This window comes from Phocoena phocoena, chromosome 13 (genome assembly GCF_963924675.1).
Source record: "Phocoena phocoena chromosome 13, mPhoPho1.1, whole genome shotgun sequence".
Lineage (NCBI taxonomy): Eukaryota > Metazoa > Chordata > Mammalia > Artiodactyla > Phocoenidae > Phocoena > Phocoena phocoena.
Window position 1 is genome coordinate 27,379,192 of NC_089231.1, and position 20,343 is coordinate 27,399,534.

Sequence of the window (20,343 nt, forward strand, 5' to 3'; positions counted from 1 at the left end):
GCCCAAGGTTATCAAAGAGTCAGAGAAAGAGCCAGAGGCTAGGAACACAGGGCCTCCCAAACCCAGCCAAGGTGGTCTCTGGGCCAGGGCCATCTCTGAGGGACTTCATCAGGATCTGAGACATTCCAAAGGAAGCTCAAGGTCCTCCTCGAGGTCCACGGTGTTTGACCTCAGCCCTTGCGTGCTAGCTGAGAGCACTTTGGCCAAGACCAGGTGTCCATCACCTATGCTACTTTATCTTTAGCATCTGGTTAATTTTTTGCATTAGAGAGGCAGTGGCCAAATTGCCTCTTTGTGACAGGGCATAAGCACAGCCAAAAGGAAGAAGCTGGCGTGAGCAGGGGTATCCTGGCTCCGAGGAACCTGGGGCAGCTCTGGCTGAAAGCTGACGCCTCCTGGTTCAGTGTGGAACTGGGGGGAGGGGGCGATGGTTGGAGCTAAGTAGATGGGCTCTGGAAGTGGGGAGCCCTCCTTCAATACAGACCTCTCCCCTTCGCCTACGCAAATGCTGCCTTCCCAACCCCGGCTGAGCCCCTCAGAGGCCCATCTAAGTCCCCATCTGCTCCTTTTCCAGTCCTCCTCTTTCCTGGACGCCCCTCCACGCTCCGTGCACTGTAAACATGAGAAAAACAAAAGCCAAGAGAAAACAGAAACAAAACGAGAACCCCTCCCGCCTCCCAACCTGGTGAAAGAAAATCATCCTTTTTCACCGTAAACAGGATTTGGCTTTTTTCTTCACCTTTGATTCCTTTTTCCTTTTCTCTCGTAAAGACGGGAAGATTCGGGCTGTCGTTGGTTGGTTCAGTCAGGCACCAAAACAAGAAACTCAATGAGAACTATTTGGTGCGGATTCGGTAACAGCGACATGTCCACCACAGATGACTAGAGCACCACACACGACATTTTTCTTAAGCTAACATGCTCTGGCTGCCATCCACAGAATTAGCTAGAGACCCCTACATGGTTTCTACGTGGTCAAGAGGTATATATACAATCCTTCAAAGGACAGGATTGAGGGGCCGGGCTATCAGCTAGGACCTGCAGGATCACATCTAGATTCTCAGCAGCATGGGCCCCCCCTTCCCACCCCTGCTCCGGGCACTGCCAGCTCCCTCCCTCCCGCAAAGCAGGTGGATGGACATGGACGGACGGAGGGGGCAGTCACCACTCTGGACAGGTGGGCCTCCCCCACCCCCTCCTTTCCTCAGACACGGATACCACCAACTCCTCTTTCCACAAAATGTGCTTGCAGGCTTTTCCTCTACATCAAATGGCTCAGAAGGCAAAGTTTGGCTGCAAGGGCTATGGCCGTGGGGGGACCTGGTGAAGGAAAATGGGGTGTCCACTGGCTAATTCCTCCCTCAGCTGTCAGCTCCCAGTTGTGTCTCAATGTCCACTCGGCAGATGGGGCATTTCTTGCTCATGGCGAGCCACTGGTCCACACACAGTTGGTGAAAGAGATGCATACAGGGTAGGCGCCTGGAAGAGAGGAGGGTAAGTCGGAGGAATGGTCAAGGAGAAGGGCCCCGGGCTGTGCCAGGAGCCAAGGGACACTGACTCTACTCGGGGAATGAGGAGACTCACACCCAGGACCACTGGGGGCCTGGCCAAAGAAGGTTTTGGGGGCTCTGCCACAGAGTAAGGCTGTGGCTAGGATGGGAATTCATGACAGGAGGGAAAGCCCCAAGGCCCTCCTCCTCCTGGCCCTCCAGATCAACCTGAAATGAAGCCAGGACTTTGTGTGAGATCCATTCAGGCCAAATGTCTCTCTGTTCTCCTAGCTTTGTGTCTGGGAGTCCACACCATGGGCACCACACATCTAGAACATTCCACACCCCACCTTCCTAGGACAACCACAGAGCACACTGTGCACACTTGGCACGTTCACACACGTGCACAGGCAAACAAGCACCCCTGACACACGGTGCAGGACTGATCACCAATCCCCATGAAGGAAGAGGGGGGACTCAAAAGGCGGGGCTCCTACCTCACATCTTCTCCATCTTCCAGCAGAGACAGACAGATCGTGCATTTCTCATCTGTGTCTGACTCCTCCCCCTCTTCCTTCTTGCCCTTGCCATCCTGGGGTCTTCGCTGTGTGAAGCAGAGGAAGAGCACCGACTCACCTGGAGGCCCCTGTCTTTCATCCACAGCTGCCCCCTCCCTTTCAGCCTCCTTTCCCTGTGAGTCAGTCACTTTTTTTTTTTTGCGGTACACGGACCTCTCACTGTTGTTGCCTCTCCCGGTGCGGAGCACAGGCTCCGGACGCGCAGGCTCAGCAGCCATGGCTCACGGGCCCAGCCGCTCCGCGGCATGTGGGATCTTCCCGGACCGGGGCACGAACCCGCATCCCCTGCATCGGCAGGCGGACTCTCAACCACTGCGCCACCAGGGGAGCCTGAGTCAGTCACTTTTTAAGTTCTGAAGTAACACCCAGACTTCTGTGCGCTTCCCAGACCCTTCTCCCCGCCTCCTCCCCATGCCCCCTCCTTGCTTCAGGATACAGAGTGCAGGAGTGGAGCAGCGGAAGAGGCCAAGCAGTTTTTGTTGTTCCAGGCAACTTATGTCCCAGGTCTAAACTTTATACTGTCCTAGAGGCGTAGAGTTTAGAAAGGAATTGAGTACCTAATGAACCAATCTTTGGAAAACTATGGCTTGTGCATAAACAGCTTCCTCTTTTCTAGTCCCCTCATGCTGTCCACTCCTCCTTACATCCTTTCCAACCTATATCCTTGCCTCCAGACTTCTCCCTCCACTTTCAGGTTCAGCATGCTTCATCTATCCATCCATCCATCCTTCCATCCATTCACTCTTTTTTCTCTTCCTCCCTCCCTCCCTCCCTCCCTCCCTTCCTTCCTTCCTTCCTTCCTCTCTTTCTCTCAACTAATGTCTATTCACTTTTTCTTTCATTACTAGACGAAGGCAGATTTCCTCAACTGGGCATTACCTCCTATAATTTTTACCACACTTATTCTATGTTGTTTGATCTCTCTGCCTGTCCAGAAATTTCCTTTAAAATAGGCACTAGTTCCACTGTACACCGGAAACTAACACAACATTGTAAATCAACTATACTTCAATTTTTTAAAAAAGGTATTAAGTTTTTAAAAAGGTAAGCACTAGTTCTAATATCATGTTAGACATCATGCAAGCACTCAGTTTATACTTGTTGACTTTAATTGTCCTGTTTTAAATTCTTTGCTAATTATTTGAAGATAGTTAACTACTATGTAGAAAGTTCCAAGCTCTTGGATGGTGTGGACCACGGCTCACCCTTCTTTAGATACTGCCGCACACTTGGTCAAGTACAAGGCACATCACTGGTGCTTAAAAAAATATTCTGGGGAGGAAGGAATCTAATCAGTGAATGGAATCGGCCCACTTTCTTGTTCCCATCTCCATGCTATGCAGTGAAACATTCTGATAATACCCACGGGAAGAAAACTAAACCTTTTCCCCCCTCTCCAGGGATAAGCAGACTTAAAGGTCATCTTGCCAAGAGAAATCTGAAGAGTCACAAGATAAAGATCACCCAGAGAGTGACTATGACCTTCGGGGCAGGCCTAAATGCCAGGTCTCCCCAGTCTGGTCCCTGGTCCTCAGCTCCGGAGTCTGAAGTAGTCTGGGGAATTGTGTAACCTTATTAGAACATACAAGAAAATCTATACCTTCTGCTCTCAGCCTCCCTGTGCCCTATACACCCTACTGCAATAAGTTTACCCTTAACCAGAAAGTCAGAATTACATCCGTAGTCCCATATAATTGTCATGGGTTTGGAGTATGAATGGAGTCGTGATGACCTGCCTGCCTAAGAACCCAGCTGTGTTTGCTGGTGGAGTGACCTTCTTTTAGTTGGCCCTTTGAGAAAAGGGAATTCCATAAAAAATAGCATTGAGACTATTTTCTATTGTTTTTTCCCATCATTATTCAGGATTTCCTTTTTATAGTTAACAATTTTAACTTAATAGTCCTACCTTGTTTTACTATAGCTAATCTATATTTCTTTAAACTATATTGTCTCTTTTCAAATCTTATCCTATTTCTTCCTTTGTATTTTTAATCTTTTAGGTCTTCCAGTTTTTGTCTTCTCTTTTCATTATCTATGTAACTTTTATTTTAACTGTAAGTTTCTTCAGCATTTTTAATTTAATATGTATTTTAAAGGTTCCCACACAGAACCTTATGTGGGAACTGCCCCTTTTGCCCTTACCTTCTCATTTTCATTAACATTCTGTTTTCACTTTGATGATATTGACATTAATTTTGTATGTAATTTTCATATCTTTTCCTAATTCTTGTTTTTTTATATTTTATTTTTGACTATATTTTTATTTATTCTTATCATATCATTGCTATTTTAAAATATCCTTTTTTGTTTTGTATTATTTTACTCTCAGTTTAAATTTTTTAATTTTTTTTTATATTTTGGGGGATCTTAAATGCTATCATTTTGCATTTTTAATTCTTCTTATTCCTGTTTTTATAATATTTTATTCCCCTAAGTCTCCTTTTATTCCCATAATTTTTTTAGCTCAACTCTTTATGTCATTGGTTCAGTCCATTTTCCCTTTTCATTCTTAGCATTAGTTCTTTTCCTTATCTCCTCTCTGCCTGTTGAAGTAATGACAGCTGAAGTGTGCATCTCTGGCAGGAGTGAGCCCACCCTGGTCAGGAAGGTAGAAGTTGTTCCCGGGCTCCTGAACGTACCTCACTCCCTTCCACATCCTTCTCCAGAAGCTTCAAGCTCTCCCTCCAGAGAATGATCATTTTCTCCATGCAGATGACACATTTAATTACTGAAATACTGTTGTTTCCTCTATTAACATACTATCCATGACTGACACATAATAGATGTGTCAGTAAATGTTGATTGGAATCACTGATGGGTAAATCCAGTGCCTCCATGAGGAGCATAGACCAAGGTTCATGGTCTTTGACATTGACACCATGGGTACCTGGGCAAGCCTAGAATCAAGGTGAGAGCAGCTCCCTACTTCTGAACAGTCACCAGGTACTGGGCACCATGCTAAGCTGTGTATACGCACTGTCCCACTGAATCCCCAGAGTCCCCCTATGGCAGCTACTAACATATCTTTCCCATTTTGCATGAAAAAGGGCAAGGGAAGGGCCAGAAAAGCCAAGTAAGCTGTCCGGAGTTACACAGCTATAAGTGGTGGTTAGGGACTGAGTGTTTGTCCCCCTCCCCCCAAATTCATATGTTGAAGCCCTAACCACCCCTCCCCCAAATTCACATGTTGAAGCCCTAACCACCCCTCCCAATGTGATGGAGATGGGGTCTCTGGGGGGTAATTAGGTCTAGGTGAGGTCATGAAGGTAGGTCCCCCATGATGGGATTGGTGCCCTTATAAGAAGGGAAAAAGACACCAGAGCTTCCTCTCTGCCATGTGAGGACACAGCAAGAAGTCAGCCGTCTGCCAGCCTGGAAGAGAGCCCTCACTAAGAACCAAATCTGCCAGTGCCTTGGTCTTGGACTTCCCAGCCTCCAAAACTGTCAGAAATAAATGTCTGTTGTTTAAGCCACCAAGTAGAAGGCATTTTGTTATAGCAGCCCAAAGACAGTAGTAAAACTGAAATTCAAAACTGGCCCTGTTTCCAACACCTAGTGCTCACAGCCACTGCAGCCTGTGGCCTTCTGAGGGGGTGAAGATGGGCTCTGGCTTGACCACCATGAGCATTTTCCTGCTCCAAGTTTCTCAGTGCTTCTCAAGCTTTTAATTCCTAAATTTTAAAAAGTATTGGGCTTCCCTGGTGGCACAGTGGTTGAGAGTCCGCCTGCCAATGCAGGGGACACGGGTTCGTGCCCCGGTCCGGGAAGATCCCACATGCCGCGGAGCAGTGGGGCCCGTGAGCCATGGCCGCTGAGCCTGCGCGTCTGGAGCCTGTGCTCTGCAACGGGAGAGGCCACAACAGTGAGAGGCCCGCGTACCGCAAAAAAAAAAAAAAAAAAGTATTTATTTACCTGTTTTCATGGCAGACTTTATTTCATAGAGCAGTGTTAGTTTATTTGAAGACTCAGCAGAAAATACAGTGTGTTCCCTCCCTTCCCCTCTCAAAACTCACAGTTTGCCCTATTAATATCTTGCACTAGTGTGGTACATTTGTTACAACTGATGCACCAAGAGTGATACATCATTATTAATAAAGTCCATTAATTGACATTAGCGTTCTAAGGGTTTAACAAATGCATAATGTCATGTCATGTCCACCATTACAGTAGCATAAAAAATAGTTTCACTGCCCTAAAAGTCCCCTATCATCCACCTATTCATTTGCCTATCCCTCTCCTAAAGCCCCTGGCAACAATGGATCTTTTTACTGTCTACTCTTACCTTTTCTAGAATGCTGTGTATTTGGAATCATACAGTATGCAGCCTTTTCAAGTCAGCTTCTTTCACTTACTAATATGCATATTTTCTGCATCACATCTATTCATGGCTTAATAGCTTATTTTTTTAAATCATAGAATAATATTCCATTGTATGGATCTACCAAAGTTTACTTACCCATTTACTTATTGAAAGACAGATTGGTTACTTCCAAATTTCTTATTTGAATTTTTTTTTAAAATTTAACTCCAATTCCTGGACTCCAGTCCTACTCCAGAGTCTTCCTGGAGAGTCTTCCTCCACAGGCTTAGGGTAGAGCCTGTGAATCTGTGGCTTTAAAAGCACCCCACGCAAACCTGATGCTCACCGAGGACCGGAAACCTACGCTCTGAAGCCTTAGCCGCCTGTTTGTCCACATGTGAGACTGGACTTGGAATCTTTTCTAGGGTAAATCTTAGCCTGCAGTGCAGGTGCTCCCTTGGCCCTCCTCATTCAGATACAAACATTCATCTCTCTGTACACCCACTCACGAGTCCACATGCACACACACATACCCAGCTCCCTTCCTGGTCACACCTGGCAGAAGCGAGGGAGAAGACCCTGGGAAGGTAGCAGAGCTTCAGAGCATCTAGCCAGAGCAAAAGCTTCTAGAGTTCAGACTGTGCCCCTTGGTGGAAAGCTGGGCCAGGGTCAACTATATCGTACCCACCCCAACCCCAACTATGCAGGCTGACCTGCTGGTTGGCTCACCTTCTTGTACTTGTGGGGGAAGGTGAACCTCTCAATGGTGTTCTGTACAGCTCCCCGAGTCACATTTCCTAACCTGTCCTCGAGCTGCAGCAGCTCCTACAAAGAGAGAACATGTGGATGTGTGCATTCTGCACGTGCAAACACACGCATGCACTCATGATAAGGAGGAGGGGCACTGAGAGACCTGCAGAGCATTCACGTCGATGGGAAGAATTGTCGAGTGCTCAAAGACTGCGAGATCTCTACTCACTCTCTTTTTCTCTCTCCTACTCTCAACCCTGAGGCTACGCCTACCACCCATGCCCTCCCCACCCGCAGGGGAGGGAGAGGGGGCAGTGGCATCTCCACCAAGCCAGAGGGAGCCAGGCTGACTGGAGGGTCCCCAGACAGAGGGGCGGGGCGTACCTCATAGCTGTCCCGCACAGCGGATGTGTGTCTGCTGGCATTCAGTCCCTGGAGAGCAAGGAAGTGAAGCTGAGGGTAAGGGTAGTTTCGGATTTCATGGACGACCTGTTGGGGAGAAAACGCCTCAGACAGGATTCCAGGCTCCAAGAGCCCAGATTCTGACTCCCCCTCCTGTAGCCAATCAGCGCACCCCTGAGATGCTGCGGTGTTCGGAAGCGCTATCTTTCCTCCTCCTGTGTCCCCCTGTCCTCATCAAGAACCAAGCCTGGGCTGAACCAGCCCCAGAAAGAATAACAAAATCAGTAAAGTAACAACTAACCTGACTGGGCATTTATTTCATGGCAGGCACTGTTAAGCCCTTCAAACGATTAATTGAATCATCTCACCTGACCTGTAACCTGGGTGCAATTACTATTCCCATTTTGCTGATAGGGTAAGTGAGACACAAGCGGATGAAGTAAGTGACAGAACCATGGTTTCAAACCCAGGCAGTCGGATGGCAAAGTTCACTCCCTTCCCCTCTGCTCTGTACTGCCCAGAACAGGGTGGGGCAAGTGAGGGCACAAAATTTAAGGAGGTACCGAATGACTCAGTAACCAAGATAAATAATACTTTAATGTAGTATTTTAAAATCAAAATTAATGCAAAGAATCCATAATGAACAAACTATCAAAATTTTAAATCAGAACAGGATCTGATCCTTTCCTTGCACGGCCCTGCCTCACTCACCTCACCCTGACCCTCACCCTGTCTCCAGCTGTGAGTCAGAGCTCCTCAGCTCACTCCTGCACGATCCTGGACTTAATCTTTCTATGCCTCAGTTTGCCAATCTGTAAAACAGGGATAAAACCTTTCGTGTGGTGTTTTTGCGAGGCTAGTGATTAGAACGGTGCCTGGTATGCAAGTGCTCAATAACCACTTTTATTCTTAGGAGATGGTGCTTCATAAGGCGAACCTTGGAACTTCCGAGCTGACAAGGCTTCTGGGATTATTCATCCAAGCCTCTCATTTTACACACGAGGAGACTGAGGTGCCGAGTGGTTAAAGGGCAAAGGCAAGGGCTGGAAGGGCCGAATTATGCTCTAGGGCAGCAGCATGAAGAAGCTGTCTGGAAATAAGGTTTTCAATCGGCCTTTCGCTGCTTTAGTGGACTATCTTCACCTTCATTCCACACAGCTCAGGATGCCAGGTATGCAAAGGCCCCAAACCCCACCACAGTCGCCACACCCTGCAGCGCTGAAGACCGGCCCTCTGCACAAGGCAGCACCAGATCAGCAGGCAGCCCCAGGGGCCACTTCTGGGGTCTCCTGTGTTCCCCACACCAGGCATCTTCATCCCATTTCACGGATAAGTAAAACCAAAGCCCCGGGAGAAGCTGACCCAATAAATTAACTAAATGAGGTCACATGGGGTCCAGGGACTACGCTGCTTGCTCTTAGCCCTGAGCCTTCCCCCCATCCTCCCTCACTCTACCCCCCACCCCCCCAAGACAGGGGCCTGCCACAGGGCCCCTTGCCCCACCCCCAGTGCCCCACCTCCTTTCAGCAGTGCTGGCTTCTGGTCCAGCAGCTTTGCTTTCTTTCCCTTTCAAGCCCAGTTGGGAATAGGAGCTGGGAGGGGAGGGGAGCGGCTGACCTGCCTGTGCTCAGGACACAGCCGGGCAGGACACGAGGGAGCCACAGGCCTCAGCCCACCATTGGCACCAACAGGCAGCAAGGGAGTCAGTTTCCTGGCAGAGCCTCTCACTCACCATCTGCGTGGAGGAGGAGTTTCGGGGAAAGTGGTGCATTCGAGGAGTCGCTAGGTAATGCTGATAATGCTGAGGCATGGGCCGCACCTGGAACTGAGCGGGACTCAAGCCGGTGTCCACACTGAGATCCCTGCAGGGACACAGCCACGGTGAAGCACAGGTGATCCGGCCATCGGGTTGCAGAAGGGACCTCAGACATCAAGCCCGTCGAGTAGAATCAGAGTCACAAAGTGCCGGAGCTGCAAGGGGTTCAGTCTCGCCCAGCCCCGCCCCTCTCTTTACGGCGAAGGGGAACGATACTCGGAGAAGCCCCGCCCCTCTCTTTACGGCGAAGGGAGCCGAGACTCGGAGAAGGAAGGGCTCTGCTAGATCGAAGGGGCCGGTATAGTCTGGGCCTCATACTACTTGAGACTAGTGCACCAAAGCCCGTCCCTGAGAGAAATGCTGAAAGAGGAATCCAAATAAGCCGGTCACGGATACAGAGCAAAGGAAAGACAGCTCCAGATAGAGTGGAGGGGGGCAGAGGCCATACTTTAACCACTTTGAGAAAATAATAGGAGAGGGACCTGCAGCTGTGAGGCAGGAAAGCTCTCCTGGACCACTGCCCCTGCTCCTCACCATACAGGAAACTCATTTCACTTAAAAATCAATCAACTGGGCTTCCCTGGTGGTGCAGCGGTTGAGAGTCCGCCTGCCGATGCAGGGGACACGGGTTCGTGCCCCGGTCTGGGAAGATCCCACATGTCGCGGAGCAGCTGGGCCCGTGAGCCATGGCCGCTGAGCCTGCGCGTCCGGAGCCTGTGCTCCGCAGCGGGAGAGGCCACAACAGTGAGAGGCCCGCGTACCGCAAAAAAAAAAAAAAAAAAAAAAAAAAAAAATCAATCAACTGAAAAGAGTCCAGTGTTCCTTGGAAAATGGCTAAGTTCTGGTCTGAGACAGAAAAAAAAAAACTGTGCACCATGAGATTGAAACATCTTGTCATAACTAAAAGCAAGGAAGTTATCAAGGTCAAGTCAAAAGGATTCGGGAACCATCCTGGAGAGGCTCCCACTGGCAGAATTTGGGCATTTTGTATCAATGAGTGTAACCGCAATAGACTGAAATACATCAAATAGGTTCAAATCCATGAGAATGAAATGATGCTAAAGAAAACTGATCGCCTTTGAAAGATGCTAGGGAACCAATGCTTCATTTTGAAAACTAATAAATAAAGGGGAAGGGACTTCCCTGGTGGCGCAGTGGTTGAGAGTCCGCCTGCCGATGCAGGGGACACGGGTTCGTGCCCCGGTCTGGGAGGATGCTGTGGAGCGGCTGAGCCCGTGAGCCATGGCCGCTGAGCCTGCGCGTCCGGAGCCTGTGCTCCGCAAAGGGAGAGGCAACAATAGTGAGAGGCCCGCGCACCGCAAAAAAAATAATAAAAAATAAAGGGGAAGAACCAAACATTTATCCTGCCTTTCCTCTGTTAACTGTACTTCAGGGCAACCAAATCAAGGATGAAGGAAAATTGCTCTTTATGAAAGTTTTCTAGCTAATAAATGAATAAGGAATGATTGAATTATTTGTCACCTTCTTTCATCCGCTAAAGAAATAAAGGATCTGGGCAAAGATTATCAATTGCTACTAACATCACACAGGAGAGTCAACCAGCTATCTGCTGGAAGAACACAGCACCTCATATGAAGTGTTTTTTGCCAGAAAATGCAAGTTGAAGCTGAATCTGCTCAAGTCGCAACCTGGGTGCCAGTGTATAGTGAGTTTAGCAAACCAAGGGGCGTCTGAGGTGACACCTCCAGAGCATAACCAGCAAAATCCAGATGAGGGGAAACTACAGGAAAAAAAGCCTGATTCAACAAATACTTTGTGTGTGTGTGTGTGTGTGTGTGTGTGTGTGTGTGTTACGCGGGCCTCTCACTGTTGCTGCCTCTCCCGTTGCTCCGGACGCGCAGGCTCAGCAGCCATGGCTCACGGGCCCAGCTGCTCTGCGGCAAGTGGGATCTTCCCAGACCGGGGCACGAACCCGTGTCCCCTGCATCGGCAGGCAGACTCTCAACCACTGCGCCACCAGGGAAGCCCTACCTTTTTTTTTAATATGAGGAGCATTAAAGGAATTTCTGCTTCCAGCTGTGATGTCTATACAGTATGACATATATATATATATTCCTACATTTCCTCTATATATTAGCCCACATCCCTGGAACAACTCCTGATGAGTCTGTCACTTGGGACATGAGGTAACTCTTGGAGCCAGTTGGAAGCAAACTTAGAAATTCTCTTAGTCCAGTCCCTCACTTTCGCAGGCCCAGCAGAGGCCTGAAGAAGGCCAGTGCCTTATCCATGGCCCCAGGCTAGCCAGTTAGGGGCTCCAGGGTTTCCGATCCTCACCTGGGCTCACCCCATGACCTGCCTCGGGGAAAGGAGTTCCCTGGGGCACCTCACGTGGCAGAAACTCTGACTCTTAGCACCTGCCCAGCAGTCCCAGGGAATCCAACAGATTCAAAGTAGCAGAGAGATGTTCAGGGAATTCTACCAAAAGCAAAGTCCCAAGGAACTGGGAACAGAATCCCTCCAATTCTAGGAATGCTGAGTGGAGAGGCAAAACACACCTCAGCCCTCAGATGAGAGAGGTGATCTGCCCAGGTTGGGCCTGAGTGGGCTCTGGGATCCCCTTTTATCATCTCATCAAAAATCCCTTCCCAAACCCAGGATCCTCGAACAGGGCTCCTTTGCTGAGGCCGAGCTGCTTGCAGGGGAAAGATGGTAGGAAGCTCTCACCCCTACCCCCCTCTCCCAGGTGCCCAGGCAGGGCTAGGGCTGTGTGGCCACGCAGGCTGCCATCTACACTGGGGGCAGAGTCAGAACTGTGAACCCAGGACTGAGTCAAAGGAACACGATGTCTCCGGACACTGGAGCAGGGCTCAAGGTCAGGGTCAAGTTATCGGGCCCAGGCCAGAAAGGGGAGATTGGGGAGGATTTATCCTCCAAGGCCTGCTGCTCCCACACACTCCCAGGCCAGGATGCTCAGTGCGCACAGCTGCTTGGGTAGGGCTAGAATCTCCTAAAATAAGGGGGGGAGGGCCAGGCAGCCTCAGGCCTGGGGCTGGACAAGAGCTATTGGGGCATGCCAATTCCTGGAATGACTAGGGCAGAAATCAGTGGTTTCTGATGATTCTCTAAAGGAAAGGGGGGGTGCGCAGACACACTCCCCACCTCCTCCCTCCCAGGGATCCTTGCAGAGGGTGCGCGAAGCCCCTCCTACAATGCATTTCCTGTCATCTAATCTCCAGACCTCACATCTCCTGGCAGAAGAGGCCTCCCTGGAAAAGAGGGGTGGGATGAAAAGCCCCTCGTCACCACTTGGATGACCCTTGCTGGAGCAGAGCTAATTACAGGGAGGAGAAAGGACCTCCTACTTGGGAAGTGGGGACAGGACAGGCAGAAATGGCCCCGGGTGGACCCGGGGCGGGACTCAGCCCAGGGGCCTCCCAGCGTCCCCTGCTGGGGCACAGGCCAGCCTCTCAGGGCCCCCGCCTCTCTGTTTCTCCAGGCAAGCAGGGGTCAGGAATGCAGAGCGACAGAAATGAGCGAGGAGCACAGGAGCAAGTCGGCGGCCTAACCCGCACCGCACCTCCCGCATCTCAGCAGCACCCGCCTCACCGCGTCTCCTATCCCCTCCCACTTGCCACGCTGGACCTTGTTCAGATCCCTCAGCCGTACACAAGGACCCCAGGTGCTCTGTGTGCTGAAGAGAATTAAACTGGATTGACTTGCCTGCTGAGGGACAGAATTTCATCCAAACAACAATTAAATCTTCCTAATTTGAATCTGCTAATTAGAAAAAGTCTGGGCTGAAGCTGGCCGTGGTGCAATCTATGTTTTAGGAGAGCGTTAAATCTAACAGAGAAAACCTGAGAACTACTAAGAGCTGGAGACACGGAATCTGTCAAATCAACCATTTCCTGCACCTAGAAGCACCTTTAGCGTCCAGTCAACCAGAACTACCCTTTTGAACCATTCCTGGGTGTCTGGTCCTAGGCTGCTTCCAAAGCAACCCTTGCCCACACCAGTTTGCCTGACTAAATGGCTAAGTAATGACACTAATGCACGTCTGTTTTTTAAATAGCCCATCTCTTTCCGTTGAGGTTTTTTGTTTGTTTTTACATTCTTTAAAACAGACACACACACACACACACACACACTTTTTTACCTCAAAGTTGCAAAAAATTCCTGGATACTCTTCACTCAGATTCCCCAAGTGTTAAAATTTTACTACCTTACTGCATTTCTATTTCCTCCTCTCTCTCCACGTATACATCCATACATACGAACATACACACAGAGTTCTCCGTGGATTTTTTTCCCTAAACTATTTAAAAATAAGTTGAAGGCATGATGCTCTTTACCTCTAAATACTTTAGTGAACTACACATCTTTTTCAAGTGTTCAGGTGTTTAGATCCAGCCCTAGTTTAGGTCAGCCCTCCCCTGAGCTAGAACCTGTGAGTAGGGTGGGACCAAGTATCCAAAACAAAGCAATGATGCATCCCAGGGCAACAAAGTCCTCTGCCCTGAGTGCAGGAGACTGTGGGAAGACGTCACAGGGGCCCGCTGCCTACAAAGACACCACAACCAAGCCCTCAACCTCTCCCCAGCCAATCTCCCCAGTCCTTGCCTCCAACCCAGCTGGCTCTATCTCCATGACCCTGTTTTGCCTGGCTGGCGTGCCCTGGCACTTCTCTCTGGACTCCTCAAGGCCCACCCCCTCCAGGAAGCCTTCCCTGACCATGCTAGCTCCTGAGATTCTCCTTTCCGCCCCCCTCCCAGGGACCACTGGTTCACAGCACTCCCTGAGCTTGGGAGATGCTTTGCATTCCTGTCCCATCCTCCCCTGCAGTACCATGAACACTGAACCCAAGGCTGGGCACATGATGGCACCTAGCCACATCTGAGCTCATTGCTGGAACCAGGACCTTGGGGGGCCATCTGGCCCTGAGGGTGGACAGGGCAAAAGCTGGGGCTTGAAGACTAGGACTCCGGCATCATTGAAGTGAAGGAAACAGGAGCTCTATGGATCAGACAAGACCCTCCTCCCTCCCTCCCCCAGGGACCCCACTCACCAGTCAGTACCCTCAGCCAAATACCTGGGCTGAGGTGTCTGTAGTTGGTGGCCGAAGTCGAAGCTGGGGTGGAGGCGGTGAGGGTGGACAGACACTCGCTCCTGACTCCGCCTGCCCCGGAAGGGAAGGAGGAATCCAGGCGTCAGGGCTGCCCAGGGCCAGCCCAGCTCCCAGGAGTGCTCAGCAGCCCCAGCCCACAGCCTGCGTGTGGAGCAGTGGCCTTCAGCCCTCTTCCCAAACTCCAAGGAAGCTTCCTGGGCAGCAGCCAATAACTCAGAAATTCCCGCTGTCTCTGGCCTGCCACTATACTGAGCCTCTCCCTGGGTGTGACTACTGCAGGTCAGCTGTCTCACCCGGTCTCTCTAGCTTCTCTACTCCTTCTCCTACTGCTCCCCTCTGTCCTTGGTGGGATGTATTCAGGACACACAGACCGGCCCCCTGTAGGCTCTCCCACCATGCTCTTCTCCTCTCCTCCACCCTCTCCACACTCTTCCCAGCTTTCATGGCCCAGGGCAAAGCCACCTCCTCCAGGAAGGCCTCCCTGAACACTCCAGATCATGGTGACCTCTCTTTCCTCTGACCTCCTACAGCACTCACCTTCTGTCGCAGGCACCCCAACCTCTACAGACATGGACGCTTGGGGCCTTAAAGATCATCAAGTCCAGAGGTGCTCAAAGTGTGCTCCAAGCAACCCTGGCAGTCCCTGAGACCCCTTCATGGGGTTTACGAGGTCAAAATGAATTTCATAATAATACTATCATGTTATTTGCTTTTTCACTCTCATTCTCTCACAAGTGAACAGTGGAATTTTCTAGAAACTACATGACATGTGATTCGGCCACATTTGAGTGCAGAAGAAGACTTGAGAACACAGCCATCTTCTATTAAGCCAGGCATGAAAAAGATTTGTAAATATGTATTTTTAAAAAGTCACTCTTTTCACTGATTTAGATGCAAAAAATACGGTTATTTTTTGAAAAACATATTATTGGTGTTAACATATACCTTTGTTATTGTTATTTTTAAATGAATTAATAAGTATTTTTAAATTTCTGTTTTAATTTCTAATAGGGTAAGTATCAATAGTCATAACCCACATAAACAGGAGCTTGCTGTAATCCTCAATAAGTTTTAAGAGTGTAAAAAGGGTCCTGAGACAAAAATGTTTGAGAACAACTTAACTTGTACAGCTCCTTCTCTTAACAATTGAGGCTCAGAGAGGTGAAGTGACTTGCCCAGGATCCCACAGCTACTTCAGCCCCATTTGATTAGTATTGTCTCATTTTACTCTGCACTTGTTTCATAGCTGGTCTCTCCAACCAGACGGTGGGCTCTCTGAGGGCAGGGCTGACCCAGCCCTGTCCTGAGGTATCCCTTAGGGACTGCCAATGTTAGAATCTGGTGACCATGAAGTTTGAGGGGATGTGAGGGGTCCCCTAGTCTAGTCTCCCACAGCGTTGAAAAGTCCACTGTGAGCATCCTAGCCTACCACTTACCCAGCTCCTGGCCAGTTACCTGGACGATATGACAGGGACACACACTAACAACAGAGGGAACCCGTATCAGGTTAAGGCAGCGCTCACTGCCCGAAACAAATGCCTCAAAGTGGAGCAAAAGCTGCCTCCTACGCAGAGACTCATTTGGTGACTGACTGCTGGCCAAGCCTGGCAGGGTAGAAGCCAGGGGTCCAGCGCTGGGCCCTGCCCCCGCCCCGCCCCGCCCAACCCCTGCCCAGGTAGCACACACACCTGGGGTGCGAGAGGAGCCTGCGGTGCTGAGCTTCCAGGAGCTGCTGCTGCAGGAGGTATTGCTGGTGCAGGGCCTGAGGTAGGAAGGAGGGACCTGTGACGTCCTGGAACTGCAGGGTGGGCAGCGGGGTCAGCGACTGATGCAGGGCGCCGCTGTGCTGGTGGGCCGGGGCCATGTGGGCGCTGAGGCCCGGCTGCGACTGCACCGGGTGGGCCAGGGGGAAGTCGGGAGCGAGCTGCTGCGGCTGGGGGGGGCCCAGATGGAAGTGGCGGCAGGAGGTAGCGTGAGGATGCTGAGACCTTTGAAATGGGGCACCTGGAGAAGCAATGACAAAGACTCCATGAGGACCAGCCCTGCTCCCCTCTCCCACAGACCCCATCTCCCCCTACCCCCAACCTGCAGCTGGTGAAACTCAAGACCTTCATTAGAACACAACAGTGTCATCACTTTTGTATACAAATTGTCATCGGTGCTCTCTAGTAAAGTCTCTGTGCAGTATGTGTTGGAGAGTGGGGGGAGTATCTTGTTTAATAAATAGATAAGCATCTTCTTTTAAATTAGCACACTTGTTAAAGGAACTTTAAGGTCCCTGGAGGCAGTTTGGCTTTCTTAAATTTCTCCCATGCAAACTTATTGACCCTACTACCTTTTTAAATAGATGCCTAGAGAAAATTCAGTCCAGCCTAGTCAAGCTCTGAACTCTACTGAAGACTTGGCTAGCCAGGACCCAGCCGACAGGGAGCCCAAATTTCCAAAGAGAAAATAACCAGAAGTTGTTTTCCATGCAATTTTAAGAAAAATAAAAAATCTAATCCCACAAAGTTTTTAAGTAATAATGAAATAATTTGTTATTATATTATAATTTATTTAAAAGCAAAGATTTCCAGCAATAAGCTGGGCTCAACGCTGCATTTAATCTAGTCTCTACTACCTTCTAAATAACATTGACCTTGATGATGACAAAGCCTTACAAATTTTCCGTAAGCAAAGATCCAGCTCTCAGCGTTGGAGTCCTTTAACAAGGAAGGAGTGAACTTGGCACCTCAGGAAGCTTTACAGAGGCTTCCTGCTAAACATGACAGGTTCAACATATATCTGCTCCTTCCCAAACCCCACTGAAATGAGAGCAAAGGTATAAAGAGAAAATAAACAGACAAGGACAAGAGAGAACAGGAGAGGTGACATCAGCAGGCAACAAATGTCAACAGATTTTTGGAAGGTGGAAAGCAGATGGAGCAATTAGCAGAGCTGAGGAATTGGAAACCAAGCACCTAATGAAGGCGCAGTCAACGAGAAGCGGACAGATCTTGCCACACATGCTGGAAGGGTCAGGACAACTCCTGTGGTGGCAGGAGAGATGGCGGCGCTGAGAACAGGGAGGCTGGTGGCCAGTCTCTATGAGGAGCAATTCTGCCCAGGGCATCTCCCCTCTCCCATGCAGGGCAGTGACTGCCACTCCCTCACCCTGGCATTTTGCAGGGAAACTGAGCCAGAAAGGCTCCAGTAGAGGAGTACAGGGGTGCAGCACCGTGCTCAAACGGGGGGCTTAAGCGAAAGTCTTATACGTGGAACTTTGGAAACCCCTGCTTCCTTCTGCCTCTTGGTTCAGAGGGTGCTGCCACTCAGGTGCCCCTCCCCTGCACGCCCCACAGCCCCAGGTTGGAAACTGGCCCCAGAAATAGCTCTACAGTTCCTTCTGGTTGGGAGTACCCCGTAAAATGGTTGAGTCCCCAACTGGCGACTCCATAATAAAGCCCATAAGTTGAAAGGTCCATATCCATACACACACACACACAGATTCTGAAAGTTATTAGTGATCTACTCTTCAATATGAACAGACAGCCAAGGATGACCAGTCCCTTGAGGAATATTACAAAGTGAAAAGAGAGAAAGAATATACTAAATTAAAATAAAATAAGATAAAATAAACTCAGAGAAATAGAAGTAATGCAAGGATCCGAAAAAAATAAACTTCAAAACACTTGAATTAATATCCTCAGAAAAATGATGTCGGGTCCATGAGACAACAACAAGCTCCCTTAAAAGGAGCAATGAAAAAACAAGAGAGCTCTTGGAAATTAAAAATATAAGAGGTGAAATCTGAAATTCAGCAGAAGGGCTGGAAGATAACGCTGGGGAGATTTCCCAGGAAGCAGAACAAGAAAACAAGGAGTTGAGGAAAAAGATACCAGCGTTGAAGGATGCAGTCAGAAGATTCCGCAGTTTTCTAGTAAGAGAGAAAGAATGGAGAAAATTGTGGGAAAAAATTATTTAAAGTATTTCCCAGAACTGACGGTCAGCTTCTAGATAGAAAAGGCCCTCTGAGCGCCCAGCAAAATGGGGGGAGGGGGGAGAAGAACCACACACCAAGGCATCTCCCTGGGAAATGTCCAAGCAGTGGGGCAGAGAGATGATCCTGACACCTTCCAGAGAGAAAGCAAACTGGTCCCATTCGAAGGGTCTGGGAGCAGGATAGCACCAGATTTTTCAAGAGCAACACCGGAAACTTGAAAACAGTAGAGCAACTGCTCTCAAGGTGCCAAAGGGGTGTCGGGGGAAGATGTTCAATCTAGAATTCCGTGCCCAGCCAAACTATTAATCAAGCGTGAGAGTAGAATAACGCCATTTTCAACCATGGAGGGTCTCAAAATAATTAATCTTCTCACGCCCTTTCTCAAAGAACTACTGATGCAAACCAAAAGAAAGAAGCAAAGAAATAGGGGGTGACACCTGGAAGAGGGGGCTTTCCCAAGCACATGGTTGTACAGGGCCTCCAGCAATCATTTCAAGGCAGGGAGGAGGGAGGGCGCTCTGAGGGGTAGCTGGGGGTGGATCAAAAATATAACATTACCATCAGATTTGGCCACGTGAAAATAGTATTTGAAGGAATTTTCCAATTTCGTAGAGCATTTGGTAAGAATTTGTAAAAATGTCACAGAAAGCAAGCAATTATTACCTCTAGGAAGAGAAAAAATTGTTCAGAAAGTGTAATTATTACATATTACTTGGTTCAGCAGTGAACAATATTTATATATTAATAACACAACAAGCATTAATAAACTATTTTAGAACAGAAAAGGACATTTCTCCCATAATAAGAAGAAAATAGACAATGTCAAAATTGAAAAATCAACAAAGAGCAGTAAAAGAATTTATTTAGAAATTACTTAGTAATTTATATATTTCAGGAAGTAAATACTCGAAGAAGAGTTGGAAATGTTGAGCTTATAGTGGTGGGACTAGGGTGGGGAGGGCAAGGGGCAGACAATTGCTGTTTTACTAAATGTGTCTTATATTGGAGCTATCTGACTTTGTAAATGACATGCAGGCCATTGATAGATTTTTTTTAATCTTTTAAAAATAAATATTTGCAAAACAAAATGGAAATAAAATGCATTTCTGGCTCACTGCAAGTGAGCCAGAAAAGAATGATCTAGAACCTTAATTCCCACCAGCATTCTAGATCAGTAGGGCCTCCTCTGCCTGGTGAATTCTGGCTTCCATGAGTCCAGGGGCTGTAGCCTGAGCAAGCAGGCTCTGGATTCCCCCTTCTCCCTCACCACCATCTATCATACCATAAAAAAGGAGGAGAAGGTCCACATCTACATGACGAAAGGAAGCAAGAAAGGAAAGGAGAGCTGTCGAAAGCTAACGAAGTGAAAGACAGGCATGACTGCAGAAGAAGGGAATGGGGTTTAACAAAAAAGGATATTGTAAAGACTCCAATCCAGCACTGTCTATTAAATTACAATGTGAGCCACATATGTAATTGTAAATTTTCTAGTAGCCACCTTTAAAGAAGTAAAAAGAGACAGGTGAATTTAATTTTAATAGTATATGTTATATAACTCAATATATCCAAAATATTGTTTCAACATGTACTCAATATAAAAAAATTATCGAGATATTTTACATTGGGCTTTTTTTTCATATTAAGTCTTCAAAATCCAGTGTACATCTGGCACTTACAACACACCTTAGTTCGGATAGCCACTTGTGGTTAGCGGCTTCCGTGTTGGACAATGCAGCTCCAAAAGAAAAAGACCAACTCCGTACATAGAGCAAAGAATCTTAGCCAAGTTTGCTAACTGGTCTGCCTTCAGAGGGGGAGTCCCCACTGCTTACTGGTGAGATGCACACCCCTTAGCCTGATCCTCAAGCTCCGTCCCCCTGATCCCCACCGCCCACGCCCTCCCCCACATCAGATCCCCAGACACTCCACGCACATT

At 48.7% G+C, this 20,343-nt stretch overlaps 1 protein-coding gene across 1 annotated transcript in view; it reads right to left on the reverse strand.

Moving 5' to 3' along the window:
• Positions 1–734: 734 nt before the first annotated feature.
• The window catches only part of ARK2C (arkadia (RNF111) C-terminal like ring finger ubiquitin ligase 2C), a 102,757-nt gene continuing 83,148 nt past the window's right edge, over positions 735–20,343 (reverse strand). Inside the window, exons 2-8 of the mRNA XM_065890354.1 lie at positions 16,114–16,429; positions 14,366–14,476; positions 9,253–9,382; positions 7,503–7,607; positions 7,098–7,193; positions 1,988–2,094; positions 735–1,479 (exon numbers count right to left, since the gene is read on the reverse strand). Coding sequence (XP_065746426.1) covers positions 1,362–1,479; positions 1,988–2,094; positions 7,098–7,193; positions 7,503–7,607; positions 9,253–9,382; positions 14,366–14,476; positions 16,114–16,429 — 983 coding nt within the window. The 3' untranslated portion in view covers positions 735–1,361. The remainder of the gene's footprint in view (positions 1,480–1,987; positions 2,095–7,097; positions 7,194–7,502; positions 7,608–9,252; positions 9,383–14,365; positions 14,477–16,113; positions 16,430–20,343) is intronic.